Raw genomic sequence first — 15,807 nt, 5'->3', positions numbered from 1 at the left:
TGATCATTGAACTAAACTCAAAGACCAGATGCATGGCCAAGCTACAGATAGCATAGTGAGGCACTGTAATCAGAGGAGTGTCATTAGCATCCAAGTGCTTACCCCTGATTCTGCTATATGGTAACAGAATTGATGTGAATCTCTCTCTCTGATTTCAACAATGAATACTGACCAAAAAAAATTGAAAATCTTATTATAATGGATATGAATTTGCTGCATTCATTACCTCTGGCTGCTGGAGTTCATGTCATCTCAATGAAGGGATGCATTTTTCCTCCTTTCTGCTACAAAGTCAAGTGATGCTGGTCAAATGCTGATAACAGAAGGTTTGAACTGAACTACCATACCTTGACCTCAGCAGTTAGGGTAAAGGTGTGAATTGTAATGGTACTACCTAGAAAAAAAGGTTGTACCTGAAGCAGTATGGTATTTCTGTGGTGGCTGTGGGGTCAGACCTAGCTGAGTTTCTATAACTTGGTTATGTCTCCAAGAATTCACAAGGAGTAGAGTACTTCAGTGTGTGGACCTCAAAGAATACACATACTATGCTTACATGACCAAACAGAAGTTTCATTATCTTGTGATTCCTTCCTCTTCCTTCAGTCTTAACAAAAGCAAGCTTTTTCAGCTATATATTGTTGAACATTTAGCACTTGAGTTCTTTATGTTGGACAGGAACAGAGTAATCTAGATCCTTTTGGGAAGCGAATAGATATGTTAAGGCTAGGGAACAATTACCTTACATATACATATGTATATGATTATTTTTGTGTTGCTGTTTTGGGTGCAGGGTGGTTTTTCTAATTATTGCAATTACTGTTTCTAGGGCACGCACTCCTGGAAGATGAAAATAAGGTCTGGCATCTAGTCCGGCCGGTAGATGAAATGGATGAAGGTAAATCAAAGCGGGGCAGTGTGAAAGAAAAAGAGAGGACCAAAGCTATTACAGAAATCTACCTGACAAGACTTCTTTCTGTGAAGGTAGGGCTCAGATGTGCTATGGCTACACCTTATTTCTATAGATTTTGAGGTACAACTGAAGAAAATGATACAACTATTAGTCATTTATTTGGCTGCATTTTGAATATGTGTCATGTACATACAAGCTGATGTTCAAGGTTTCAAGTGATTTATATGCCCTGAGGAACATTACTGGGAAAGCGATAAAGTACAATTCCTGATCAAAGCTGAGAACCATTATTATGTGATTGTTAAATAAGGATTTTCCTCGCTAAACGAAGATGGATATTCTACTCTGTGTCACCTGTTTAGATAATGTTTTGCTGGGTTTTCTTTTGAACTGAATGCTTTATAAATTCCTCCCGAGCCTTATATTTTTCTGTTCTTGTGTGTGATCAACGCTGCAGTACAACCTAGAAAAATAAAGTTTCCAAATAATAACAGTCCTTTCAGTGTATTTTTAGTGCCTATACTGCAGGATGGATCATGAGCAAAATAATTTTGTGAAGCATTCCTCTATGGAGAAGAATTTAGAATAATGTATATAATGACCCTAAAGCCAGGATCATCATGCAAATGGGGTGGTCTGGCTCCAGCTAAGGCCACTTGACTAAGTATGAAAACGGATCTGAAGGAAAGTCTGTATATAGGTGACATAGACTCAGGACAAAGAGCTAGCAAGATGTTTACATACCCCTTTTCTTTTTAATGATTCTTATGCAGCCACTGCTTTTCTATTCCCAATAGCCAATTCATAGATTATTACCAGTCTGGAACTTTACTGACTCATACAGAGCTGGTGAGGTGCTATGGCTGGGATCACAACTACACCTACAACCTGAGGACTGTCAATGTGTCCTTACTGACAGCAGAATAGTTTATGGCTCCTTGCCATCTGGATCCTTCCCCTGTTTGGAGACTGGCAGCTGGAGTGATGGTGGTAAAGAGGATGCAGCCCTTCAAAAGTGTCAGCCAATCAGCTGAGCTGGGATTAACTGTATGTGGTCATCTCTAAAACAAATGGATTGTCTCTGAGGTCACAGTCTCTAAGGTCCAGGCAGATGCAGGAATCTAACCAAGCACGCAACCCTCCTGGGATTCTTCACTCCTTGGGCTTGGTGGAGTTCATGGAGCTGAGTCTGACTGGGTGTCTGATAAGACCCAAGTGCTTGCCCTCAAACAAAAAATCAAATGTTCACCAGTACTTCTTCCTCTCAATCTCTTTCTAAAAATTGCCTGATGTTCTGGTGTCAGAGAAACTGGAGGTAAGAAGCTGCAAAACCGTTAAAAAGTGGCTAAATATTATTTGATATGCACGATGACCCTGAAGTGAAAATGTAACAACCAGTTTCTGCTGCTTCTGTCAAGCAGAAGGTACACCTTTCTGTGCAAACCACAGGATATTTGGTGAAGTCACAACCTTTCAGGCTAGAACATAAAACTGTGCTCTAGAAGGTCTTTACTGTGTTGGCAGTTTACAAGGTCACTTCACTAAGAAGTTGCTTGCTTTTTGTCACTCTTAGCGCTCAGGATGAAGGCCATCAGTGACTGCAACTGGATAGTGGGCTCTTATGGTCAACAGGAATAAAAGATGGCACTGAGTTCAGCTTGTAACACAAATGTAATTGATTTTTTTAATTTGGTTTTAGGGGACACTTCAGCAGTTTGTAGATGACTTCTTTCATAGTGTGCTCAACTCAAACCATGTGGTCCCACCAGCTGTGAAGTACTTCTTTGACTTTCTTGATGAGCAAGCAGAAAAACATGACATCAAGGATGAAGATACCATTCATATCTGGAAAACAAACAGGTACCGTATGAACTGAGTCATACTTGTATTGCAGAGAAGTGAGAGTGTAATTTCTAGGTAGATACTAGCACTCTTATCATAAATCAAAGTAAATTTCATTTACAATCCTCAGAGTCATTTTAATTGAGATAATATGTTTGTGTGATCAAAAGGATTCCCTGTAAGCCTAGAAGCTGCAAAAAATGAAACCAGATTACCTATGGGATTGTCACTGGCAGATTTACTGCTTTTTACTTTTTGTCTTTCCTCAGATAAGAGGAAAGTAAGAGGCAAGTAAGCCTGCCAAATCACAAAATCTAATACATACTTGGTAGTTTCTCTGACCACACAGACATCTTCTCTTGCTATTTTGAGGCACTCAAGATTCTTCTCATGTGAGTTTTTCTGTGAGAGATATAAAGACTTGGTTTTCAGATATGGAAAACATACAAGCTTGTATAAATGTTGAAATACAAAATTAAGCATCACTGTTGTGAGGAGAATAAAATGCAAAGCCCATACTTAATTTCATGTAATTTGCTTGTTGTAAAACATTTATTGTGTAAAAAGGATTATTTATCTTTTCCTTGCTTTGCAGCCTGCCTCTTAGATTCTGGGTAAACATACTGAAAAATCCCCACTTCATCTTTGATGTACATGTTCACGAAGTAGTGGATGCTTCCTTGTCAGTCATTGCACAGACTTTCATGGATGCTTGCACAAGAACAGAGCACAAATTAAGCAGAGTAAGTGATTTGCATTCTACATCCTGACTATGCTCATGCCTGACAAGACAAAGGGCATCCTCATAGACAATACCCATTCTCTGAGGAGATACAGCCTTGATCATTTCTTTTTAGTTCTGTATAAAGTTAGCATTTCACCACTTAACAGGTTGGTGAACATGTCAGTGTTACTGTGTAGTCTGCAAATTGATATTTAGAAAAAGGGGAAAATAGCAACCGCTTTTATAAAAAGCAAGCTTAGGAATTGATTATTTCAGGTCCACTAATAATTTAGCATCATCTTGCATTGATACATTTATAAAACTCAGCAGTAATGCCATGTGTAAACTTCATCCTTTTACGACAAATAACCTCACCAATGTTAATAAGTATTCAAATGTTAATATCTATAAAGCTTAAGTGTATGTGAATATAAAGGTTTGGTTTAAGTTCTTGACTTTCTTTTGCTTCCTAGAAATGTTCATAAATTAACCAAGTTTCTCTGTATTATAATTTTTTCAGGATTCTCCGAGTAATAAATTACTTTACGCAAAAGAAATCTCTAACTATAAGAAAATGGTGGAAGAGTAAGTATAGACTCTTTTCATGCTTATTCAGTTGTTAGGATTCTAAGGCTGTGTACAAGGAAAAGGGAATGCTGAGATAGTCAAAGTCAGATGTCAAATATTAAAAATTTTACACCCAAATGTTAAAACATTCCCTTGGTGGTGGCATTGGCAGGGTTGAAATGGAGCTCCGCTATGACCCAGTGCATGTTCTTGTCTGTATAGACATATGAGTAGATTTATTCAGGAGAAAATATGATGCTGTATTTCACAGTGGTAGTTGTTACCCATACAATCTTGTCGCAGTTCGAGGGGTTTCTGGGGGGTCACTCTGTGAAGGTTTTCAGGGCTGGAATCACCCCCCCCCACCGCCCGTCCCTCGTGGCAGGGACAGGCAGCGGAGGTACTTAAGCCAGGAGACAGAGACCACGCAGCACGCAGGGAATCCAGCAGCGAAGAAGAGACTTTATTCAAACTTCCCGCAGCTTATAAGGGCTGCTGGGCCAAGGATGGGATTGGCCATTTGGCTAGCCAATGCAAGGAGACAATATAATAACTATGGCAACACAGAAACCAATGGTAGACAAGTGAGTTAACAACTTCCAAACCCCGGCACAATCTGTCTAAAAATGTTGCACTTCCATAACATCAAATCCTGAAAACATTTTCACAAACACATTTTTTCTATTCTGTCTCTGACTTTATTCGTTTACTAATTGGCAATTCTGTTAATATCATGGAAGATCTGCCACAGAACAAACCTCTTGCCAGTTTTAAGACTAAAATAATTATCATCTGCAATTATAGATTTCTTTCCTGTGGTATGTCCTTGTATAATTAGATATGATTTGCCTCTGCTGCAAAGGTAGTAATGATTATTGGAAGGCAAGATTACTAAAGGAATCATTGGTCTGTTGTGGTAGAGCGTCTCCTACATTATTAGGAAGCATGTTTAAAATATTTGGAAAACAGAATTAACAGAAAGCCACGGTGTGTTTCACCTAATTTAAAGTCTTTTTTCACCTCTTGCAGTTACTACAAAGGTATTCGTCAGATGGTGCCAGTGAGTGACCAAGACATGAATACCCATCTAGCAGAGATTTCTAGGGTAAGAATAAATTTCATTTACTTGTACTGAAATTGAAGCCAAGTGTAACTCTGTTTTTCATTGTCTTCTCTTTCTATCTCAACAAGTAGGTGTTTTGTATGTGCAAAAATCAAATGAGTTATTTCATAAATCTCTGAAATACTTCTGTTTGGTGCAGTTATGCCTGTTAGCCATTTGAAATGTTGATTTTTGAATGGAATCAAGAATGGTTTTCATCACTAACCTATCTGAGTGACGCATGGGCCAGAGCAAAGTGTTTGGATTTTCACATCCACTGTGGGAAAATTATAGCACTCTAGAACTGTGTTTTCTCTCCACAGCATATTGAGGATTTTTAGCATGGATTGTACTAATAACGAGTAGTGACTGAATTCACAGTGCTACCACAGCAAAAATTAGATTCCAGAAATTACAGAGAGGGCATTAAATATAGCATATTTTAGGGCTGTCTGTACAGGGGCAATACTTCTGCTTTATGCTACATGTGAGAAGCTCAGCATGTGCTTGCTCAGTGACACTTTTTCTTTTTGCATTATAGGTTATTTGGGTTACCTCTCATGGAGAAGAGCAGAGGGGGGTGGTTGCTCTCTGGGGCTCTACTTGGAAAGTGATGGAGCAAAGACATTACAAAATCTGCTTCAGTCTTGCCTTGAAAGAGCCTGTCTGCTCTGAAGCTCAGCTTAGCTAGAGCAGGCTCTTGCCTTCAAAGCACTCTATTTAACTTGGAGAACCAGGAGTCCCTCACCAGTTGGAAAGATGTGGTTTAGCCTGAGCAAGGAGACAGTGTACTTACTGACTGGTTTGCTCATTTGCTTAATTTAGTTGAAGAGTTCTAGCGTAAAGAGGATGTTTGGGGAATTTTTTGCAGTTTGTTTATTTCAGTGCCCTTAGGACCTAACATTTTGCAGATCAACATCCTCATGAGAGCATTTCTATTTTCAGTCATTCACTACAAAACTCATCTTCGGTGACATTTCATTTTCCAGTTCACTTTATTTATTACATAAATTGAGATGTATATAAAATTAAAACATTTGGTGATTAAAAATAAATTCAGTGTAATGTTTAGCATTGCCAAATATGTTGTTCCTTCCTCTTTTCATTATAAATTATGAGAAAAATTAATATGGAAGGAGTGATTGAACACTGCAAATTTTGACCAGCTCTAAAAGTGACTTTTATAGAGCAAGGAAAGATGGATATTTCTCTGCTGCTTTATCCCTTGGGTAATCATTTATGCCAGTAGCAATATTTTGCAATTCTTCATTTTCTTAACTAACTTAATAGACTAAAGGCATAGCTAGAGACTTGAACCTTACATGTTTGAATGAAGAACATCTGTTTAGACAGGTAGAGCACATTCACTAAATAAGTTAAATGTGTGGGGGGAAGTGGAAAGACAAGGTAATGGAAGTGCTATTTCCTGCTTCATTTAAATTCCTTTCTCCCTCTTTCTCTCTCTCTCCAGTACCTCACCACCACCACTCCTACCCTTTCCATCTTCATGATTCAGGTGGCTTTTTCCAAACATACATGCACTCATGATCTTGATGAGTTATACCTTTGATATAGTGAGGTGTGAATAATTTCCAGGATATAAAAACAGCTGGAGAAAGAATTTCAAACAACCATGACTGTGTCAGCACCAATGCTTAATATCTCAACAATATGTAGACTGTACTGAGTAAATGCTTTAGCTATATATCCCCATGCTGCTAACAGATGTTTGAGCTGTAATCTGTGGTTTGACATTCAGAGTTCAAAATATTTTCCACCTCCAATGTTAGAATTGTGGGCAGGCTCAAAAATACCAGGGGGAAAGTCTTAATCAGAAAATCACCAAAAAATTTTTTTCTCGTTCCTTTTTTCGGCCCCAAGTGTCATTTAACAAAAGTTACAGGATGCAGAGCTTGCATTTGGAAATCTTGTCAGTCATATCCAACAGTTGTGCATGTGCATAGCTTTCAGCTGTCTGTGATCCTATTTTGACATGTTTGCTGCCTGCTTGTGTCGTTTAACAGGCACATACCGATTCCTTAAACACACTTGTGGCTCTGCACCAACTCTACCAGTACACTAATAAATACTATGATGAGGTAAGTTATGGTTTTTGTTTTCCTATTTTAATATCAATGGGAAAATGTTATGAAAGCTAAAATTAGTCTGAAGGAGAAACTTCTGGAGTACCCTGTGTAGTCAGGTAAAAGCAATGCTGAACAGAAAGCTCTAACCTTGCAGTTATATGCCTTGCTTGGCAATTATGCTGGTCAAGGGAATGTCCTTATAAATGAGCAATTTCATTATGGGCTATCTGGTTTTGCTAGGGATAGTTTAATGGATAGTTTAAAAAGGTCTGAAAGAGAAATAGATTTTAAAATCATTTTTCTTCAGATCTACCATCCTAATTAGGACATAAGAATGTCACTGAGCAAAAAGTAGTCATCAGTTTATATCAGGTTTCAAGCCAGTGTGCTTTTTTATTAAGAACAATCTATTAAATGTGTTTTGCTTGTAAGAATGGGGGCCATGCCCTTTTTATTAGTTAAAATGTCCTTAAAACTTCCATATATACTACCAATCCCTGTTTTGCCATGCCAAATGAAGTGCCCGCCTAAGGTAAACCAAAGTAGAGTAACTGTTGAATATAGTCTGGTTCAAAATCAGGCTCTCAGATTCAGTTCAAAAAGTTTCTTCGGTTTTTCACGCCCTGTGGAAAGGGGGACAAAGAATATCCTAGTGTAGCTGGGCTGTGGCTATGGTTCCCCAAACTTAATCTGAAAACAAAAAGAGAGAAGGAAACTTTTATTCAAAGGTTTCCATGGAAATGAATGCCTCCAGTAAACTCTCAGAATTAAATCAAAGCAAGTAAGAACAGATGCCAAATCAAAAAGGAGTACAGCACATGTGAGCTCTATTCAGTTAGTCTTGCACTTCAGCACAGTTCATGTTTTTACTTACATTTAGCACTACAGACAGTGACTCTCCTCCTTCACTGCAGCTGCTTTAGACAGGAGCAGCCAGCCTGCCGCAGCTTTTAAACAGATGTAAGCAGGGAAAATCAAACCACCCTGCGAAGTCTTGCAATGTCAGTCAGTGGGGGAAGTGGACAGAGCAATGTGGGCCAACCCAATGGCATTGGTTCCCTGGTCACTCACCCCCAGTGCTAACGAAGCTCACTTTCAACACCTTCCCGAGTGTGTCTGTAGCCTGACCTCTTACAGAAATACTCAGGGACAGATGAACCATAAATCCCTGATTCATCCACTCTTCTATGTCCCTGCTTCCACTCGTGGTTTCCCTTTGGTGGCAGGCACAGGTGGAGTCGCCAGTCTGGGGGACTCCATCATTTGCAGGCTAGCACAACCCAGTGCGTAGCTGCAGCTTTCCCTTCCACGTACACCACTGTGTAACAACAAGGTGCATTTGATGAAAAGGCTGCTAATGCAGAGTTATGGAGATAATCTGTCAAGAACCATTCAGTAAAATTAATTGAGCTTATTTATTTTCCATGAAAATGTTTTAATTTGCATAAATTGGAACATTTTGCAGCTGCCCTTGTCTTATTACTGACGCAGTGGTTCCCAGCATGTGCTGTACCTTCTGCATCTCTGCAGGGCTTGACAATGACTAAGTGGGTACATTCTAATTGTCCACATTTTTATGAAGGATATATTCACCAGCAGAGATAATCGTCAATTATTTAGTCTAGATTTGAGGAGTTACAGCTAGATGCAATTGTTTAAATTAAGGGAACAATATGAAATTAAATTAGGCCTAGTTTAAATATTGCAATAAGTCTTTATTAACTCTGTCTTGTAAAAATATTTTCACACTTTAAAAACAAATCCATTAAAATAATTATTTCTAAACAAATTTGCTCCTGTGTTTGAAGTGCAGATGCTATACCAGCCCTTCAAAGTGAAATTATTGGCTAGATTGATATTGACTGCATTAATCTCCATTGTCAGTGATGTTCAAGAAGTCATAAGAACCACAGGTGACAGGCAAACTGTACTTCTCCAGTCCATGTACTTGCAAATTTATATAGTATTTAAATAGTGCTAAAGGTTTCTGCTTGATTACACCATCTGACTTACGTTAATAAAGCCAGTTCTAGAAAAGGAATGGTTTTGTCATGTAACACATTCTTCTAGTGGAGAAATCTAATAGTTGGTGGGAAAGTTTTCCTGAAGGATGGTGGAAATTAAAACCTTTCAAAACCTTTTGAATTTGATCTTGGGAAGCCCTAAAAAACTGTATTTGAAGAAAAGCCTTCTCATAACAGCTGACCTTTACTAGCTTTTGTTTTCAAATCCCTTGTGTCTTAAGAGTCATATTCTCTTATATATATTCTGTACAGCAGAGACTGTAGGAGCTGGGGGCTCCTCAGACGAGCTCTTTGCTTTCCTGAACTACGTGGTGCTGGGTCAGAGCCTCAGCATTTCTTGGTGAGAGCCAAAGGGGAGCTGCCAACAGCTGCCTGATGCTCTGGTCAGGCAGTTTTATTCCTCATATTGCCAACAGACACAAGAGACCTTGCGTTGCCCTGCCGTAGGCCTGTGCGTGGACCACCCAGGAGCTTCTCATAACTAAAGCTCATGGGGACGGGGTTTAATTACTGCTGGTAAATGACCCTTAAGCCTTGTAGGGCGCACTGTAAGTAAAAGCACTGTTTCTTAAATAGCTCTAAGGAAATTTTCCACCCTGCCTGCTCCATCTTTGAATGTAATATTTCACAAGATAAAGTACTACCTATTAATTTGGTTGTATCCCAACATACTGGAAAACATTACAACTTAGATAAAGTAACAATCATTTTTACTGCCTTTGTTTAAATTTGAACACGGGGTCTACTAGATGCACTTTGGTACAGAGTGAATGCAAAAGACTCTTTACAACCAAAATCAAACACTTAGCCTGGGAACCATGTCATATGTTTTCAGCTAAATTATCCTAAACATTCTATGTTTATATCTTCCAGATTATAAATGCACTTGAAGAGGATCCAGCTGCACAAAAAATGCAGCTTGCCTTCCGTTTACAGCAAATAGCAGCTGCGCTAGAGAATAAAGTGACTGACCTTTGACTCAAAAGCCGCAATAAAGAAATCTGATCTGAAGATGTTCAAATTCATTCTTCCTGTTAAGGAAATAGTGTTCTATTTTTTAATGTATAATTACAACTTTAAATGAAAAATTTCATGGTTTTTTGATAGCAGAGGTGTAATGTAAAGAATTTTTACTGTAAATTATGCTTCTAATTAAAAGCTGTGTTGTGTGTAAATGAATCTTCTGTGGGAAAGAGAGTCCTTTGGCTGGGGGCAGGGTGGGGGGTGGAAGAAGGAAAACCTATAGTTCATTTGATTTAGTAGAATCTGAGACATCAGCATTTAGGATTCATTATGCAAGTAAATTCAATACTATAGCATCCTTTCTACCTTAAGCAATATTTGTACTAGGAAAACAATAACATACTCAGAGACACATGCAATATCCCCTTTAATTTTGATAACTGGAAACTGACTTCCATAGAGCTCTAAAACTTAGGCTGTGTGCATAACAAACATCATGAACAACGTGTCTGATTTCTCCGCGAGATCTAAAAATGGGATTTGCTACCACACATGATTCTAAATTTAATTATTTATGTCCATGGTGATGCACAGTATTGCACCCACCACAGTTGGTTGTGACGGAAATAAGAGTAACGTCAGTGTAGGAGGGTTCTACTGATGAAGTCTCATTCAATTCAGAAATCACTGCAAAGAAGGAATTAGTCCTTAAAACTTTAAAACTCTCTGTTATTATTGTGAGTTTTATGATATATGCTAATGTGCCTTACTTGTACTAATTCTGTGAATCTGATGAATGGTTTTGTAAAAAGAAGCAGATCAGAAAAAGAAGTATTTATGTGCTATTGAATGACTTTTGTGTGAAAAACATGACCAGCAGAATGCTTGTAATTAGCTGCTTGCCGAGAGTGTGCTGTTTAACATGATTTGATTATGTATAATATCCTATTTTAGAATGGTTCTGACAATTTTTTTATTTGAATCCTGGAACTGTCCTAGAAATACCATCACTTGTTTTTATTGTATCTGTGATGTAAAATACTAGTATGATATTGGAAAAATCGTATACCCGTCTATTGAAAACCACTCGGTCAGTTTTGAGCCTTGGAATGCTGCATTTGATTGAATACACACTATAACCCATAGCCAAGAAAATTGAAATAACTTGTCAGAAAGTGTGTGTTTACAATATAGGTAAGCTTCGTACAAATCAAAAAGTTAGGTACGTCTTCTTAAATTGCTGTATTGCACATCAGAGAACTTTATTTCTCTTGGTCTCGCAAGTTTTTGGCAGTAAAGTAGCATTTTAATGAAGTGCTGCCGTCTGTACTCCTTCGTTCATTGTCCTGCCAAGCACCCGGACTCTGCTGACTCTCAGCAAGCTAATGCAGTGTCTGCTGCCTGCTCTCCCTGCCTGGTAGGTTGTCACACACTGACTTTTACTGTCTGTTGATATTTTATTTTTTTTTCTCCCATTTTAAAAATTTCCTAGTATTTGTCAGTGGGCCTTTCCTTCAGTTTCTGAAAATCAAAAGCCTCATCAGAACTGTTTTCCTGCCCAGAAGGCTGGGAGCATTTGTTCGTTTGTTTTGTACTCAACTTCTTGCATCCATCTATAATCATTCCTGAACCTGCCTAGGCTGTAAGTTATTTTACACTGTTTAGGACTGAGGTACATGGTTTCTACAGAAAGATGCTTTGCCAGCTACTCTTTCATCAACAAAAGCATCCTAATTTCATGGCTAATCTGTTTCTTTGTCATTATTTGTAAATCCTGTTAATTGTAAATCAAATACAATGTTGTTTTTTCCACCAAGTGTCACTGCATCTTTACTGAAATTGGGGGGATGGGTTTTGAAAGGGGTTTGTAATGCTTCCTCCGGGGGTGATGGAGCAGCAGCGTCCATCCGTCTGTGGTTGGTAATGGAGGAGCACAGCACTTGCTGCAGATGGTGTGCCTGACATCATGCCCTTTTTATCGGCATTTGCTCTGAAAAATGAGAGTACTCTGGAGAAGCAAGGATGTAGTGCAACATCCCGTAGTGAGGTCTTCTTGCCTGATGAAAATCCATCTTGGGACCTGAAAGCCAATTAAAATACAGGCTCAGCAGCATCTCTCCAGAGAGATCAGAAAGCCCTGCTTGACCAAGTAGAGCTTTCAGAGAGAACATTATGTGTCCCCCACCACCGGTGACTTGACGCAGAGCAGCTGCAGGCAGTTATAAGCTGCTGTGGGCTGCAGCAGTGCTGTGGCAGGATCTTTCTTACCTGTTAGACAAGCATGTGTGTCTGTTGGCATGTCAGAGTTCATGATGGATCCATTAGTCACTCTTGGTGCCCTTTTCTCATATCTTGGGAAATTTGGAGGCTATCAGTGCTGCAGTGTTGTCTGTCAGGGAACACAGAGGCAGATAAGTGTGAGCAGCTGCAGTTACAAAGGAGATTTAACACCAGTCCTTCAGTTTCTCCCAAGTCTCCTCTCCTGAAAGCACAAAGTTGGAATTTGAGTTGACAAACTGAGATGGTTTATTTTATTATTTCCCATTTTTGCTAAGCTTCTCCAGTGCTTGTTTTTCCATTCTGGTGCTCTGTTTTGCTCAGGCCTAGTTTTTGGCTCCAGTTTTCCTTACATTTTAGCAATCTGATTCTTAAAACCGTCATGCTCCTTTGGTTTCTGCTGCTCCTGCCATCTTGTTCATCTGCAAGATAAAAGGAAAATGCTCACTGGGGGTCTCCCTCCTTTTCATCTCAACTGCAACCCCTCTAAGGGGCACTTCTTGAAGTACAAGAACCTTCTCTCCACATAATAGGAGCCACTCTACTCCATAGGGGCAGCTGTGAACAAGGCTCCTTTGCTTGGACATCTTGCAGATATAGTTCAGAGATTGATACAGGTGTTCAACCACCACCAGCATGTCTGAATCTCATTGCTGACAGCAGCCTCTCCAAAGGGTTTTCTTGCCTCCTCACCAGCAAACAAGCAAGTACAGATCTCAGATGATAGGACAAGGTCCCCTGTCCCTACTTGCTTAATGTGAAGTAGCTCACCCATCTGAACAGGAATGTGGTGTTTTTATTCTGGACAGGAATTTACTCTCTATTCCTGAGTTCCAAGTTTGCCTCTGACACCTTACTAGATCTTTGTGCTGCTCTCCATATGTTATAGATTTACAAGCAAGTTGGTTGTGGGTGTAGGGGACCTGGCCTAGCTCACATATGTGAGGCATACAGATACTGCTTCCTCAAGATGGTTTCTCTAATCAGTCTGTTACAGCCATACTTGAGCCTCCCTCTTCTGCAGGCTGCTGTGGTTGACACGTGTTTCTCAGCCTGCTGAGTCTGAGCTGTGTTTACATGCACTCTTTAAAGCTAGCCTTTCCAGTAACCTTTGAAAACAAACTGAGCCATCACTATAAACAAAAACATACAGGGAATTCTGAAACTCAAACTGGAATTCACAAATTCACAAACTGTTGTAACACAGGAGGATTTTTAGCCAGCTGTGTAAAGACTTAAAATGACTCTAAGCTTGAAATTCAGCTGTCCGGGACTTACCATCACTGATGAGATTTTGTGGCCAGTCCTTTACTATTCCAGGTTCTCAAACGTTATTAGTGAAACCACCATTTTCAACCATAGTAGGCCCTCATGACATGTACCTACATGGCCCCCCCAAAAATAGATCTCTGAATCTGATAGGGAAACCCCTCTTTCACATGCTTCCTAGGGCTCCAACACCTCTATTTATCCTGATAAGGTTCTAGTCAGGTTTCCCATTTGCTCCTAAGCATGTAGTGTTAAGTTCTCTGAGGACTTCATCTCTAGAGAATTTGATTTTGGGAAAAGACTGACTTCTCTTAAGACTTCTTCCATGTCTGTGGTCTTCTCTAATGAAAAGCTTATAGGGAAGTTGAAGTTGTTTGGTTTGGTTTTTTTCTTTCCATCTCTGTCAAGAGATACCCTGTCAGAGCAATGAGACAGTCAACTTCAGAAGTTTAAAGGAGGATGTCTGGCTGCCGTTTTTCTACCAACCACTGACCTTGAATGCTGTACTATTCTGCTTTACACTTAGAGGGGTTGAAATTTGCACTTCGAGTCACTGGAGTTGTTGCACTGGAATGTAAGCACCGTTGTCCTTGTGACTTGCTTTTATCCCTCTTTCCAAGCTCGATGCAGTCAAGCTCAGAGCCTGAAGCTTTCCAGCTTCATCACACAAGCTCGTCTCATAGTGGTCTGTTTTGCCAGATCTGCCTGGAGCACAGGATTCCCTGGAGAATGAATGATAGCAGCACACAAGGTAAAATGATCAGCAATTTTGTTTTCTCAGAATCTATGCTTACCTAGTCTGTCTTTCTGGGTTTTTTTTCAGTATAAGAATCCATCCTTCAGTTGATGAATGATGAATTTGAAAGGTAGAATTGTAAACTAGAGTTGGTCTTTTAGCCTCCCTCTTTTGTTAGCCTTTCTCTTGATGGGGCCCAAAACTGATGGTGGAATTCTTGGTGTTTGACAGTTTCTGCAGAACAGAAGGAAAATAGACTTTCCAGACCCACAGTTACGAGGAAATTTTCAAAGGTTTTGTTTTCTTGAAATCAAATCCCGTTTTGCCTCAGTAGCAAGGAGCATTTCTCCACCCATTAGAGAAGAAAGTGGCTTCTCCTGTGCAGGCTTGTAATAGCCATCTATGCCATGTAAGATCACTGCTGCTGTACCAGACATTCAGGGCTGACTTTTGTCTTGCCAGTGGATACCGCTTGCTGGTGCATGTCACTACCAAAGAGGACAAATCCTACCATCATTTATAGCCAGGCAATCAAAAGCTTTTTCATTTACCCATGTATTCCTGTTTCTTTGCTGCTTCTCAGATAATTGCCATTTGAACCAGAAGAGAGTTTGAGTGCTTTCCTTCTTTTTTAAGCTTTTAAAGCACCTATGTGTCTTAACAGATTGGATGCTTCAGAAAGAAACTATTTCTTCACTGGATCAGAGAACAATAGTTCTCGTACAGCTGTATATGGCTCATCTTAAAAGGAAATAAAAATCCCACCATGAACCCCACACTGTGTTTTTGAAATCCTTTATTCAGTGCTCTAATTCTGAACAATGTTTTTGGCTTATTTAATTGTCCTCAAAATTGAATGTTGAACAAAAATCACTTTTTTTTTCTTTTAATCTACTGTAATAAGAAAGGAGTGAAATGAAAAAATGTATTCCTTTGATACGCTTAATCTTTCCTCTCCTGTGGCTATGCTCCTATTCAGTAAGAGATCATACTTGGTAGTTGCAGAGCCTGGACACCAATCCATGGGATATAAAACAAACCCAAATCTGTGTTTCCTGCAGCTACATCTGGGTCCATGGAAATGCTCACAATTGTAAAACTGCCTCCAGGACATAATTTGAAATTTCATTATTGTGGGTCTGGCTGATTTCATCGTCTTCCTTCATGTGATCCTTCTTCGTGTGGGTTTTCACCTTGTTTATCAGTGGCACTTTCTAAACCACAATGCTACATTCCTCTGAAAGCCCAAGGAAGGAAACAATCACTGTCTGGATTAGTCGTGCACTTTTCATCCCCAAAGCGCCCT

The 15,807-nt window shown here is 39.4% G+C and overlaps 1 protein-coding gene across 6 annotated transcripts in view; it reads left to right on the top strand.

The window, feature by feature from the left end:
- Positions 1 to 12,031, top strand: part of PLXNB2 (plexin B2) — a 259,621-nt gene extending 247,590 nt beyond the window's left edge. For all 6 annotated transcript variants that reach the window (XM_039383554.1, XM_027742588.2, XM_039383552.1 and 3 more), the window contains 7 exons: positions 827 to 981; positions 2,610 to 2,770; positions 3,348 to 3,495; positions 3,997 to 4,061; positions 5,073 to 5,148; positions 7,170 to 7,244; positions 10,130 to 12,031. In XM_039383554.1, coding sequence (XP_039239488.1) covers positions 827 to 981; positions 2,610 to 2,770; positions 3,348 to 3,495; positions 3,997 to 4,061; positions 5,073 to 5,148; positions 7,170 to 7,244; positions 10,130 to 10,234 — 785 coding nt within the window. In that variant the 3' untranslated portion in view covers positions 10,235 to 12,031. The remainder of the gene's footprint in view (positions 1 to 826; positions 982 to 2,609; positions 2,771 to 3,347; positions 3,496 to 3,996; positions 4,062 to 5,072; positions 5,149 to 7,169; positions 7,245 to 10,129) is intronic.
- Positions 12,032 to 15,807: the final 3,776 nt, after the last annotated feature.

This window comes from Pipra filicauda, unplaced genomic scaffold (assembly GCF_003945595.2).
Source record: "Pipra filicauda isolate LSUMZ 115617 unplaced genomic scaffold, ASM394559v2 scaffold113_size4260070_pilon, whole genome shotgun sequence".
NCBI lineage: Eukaryota > Metazoa > Chordata > Aves > Passeriformes > Pipridae > Pipra > Pipra filicauda.
Note: the sequence above shows the minus strand (reverse complement) of the source record. Positions and strands in the feature narration are given on the sequence as shown.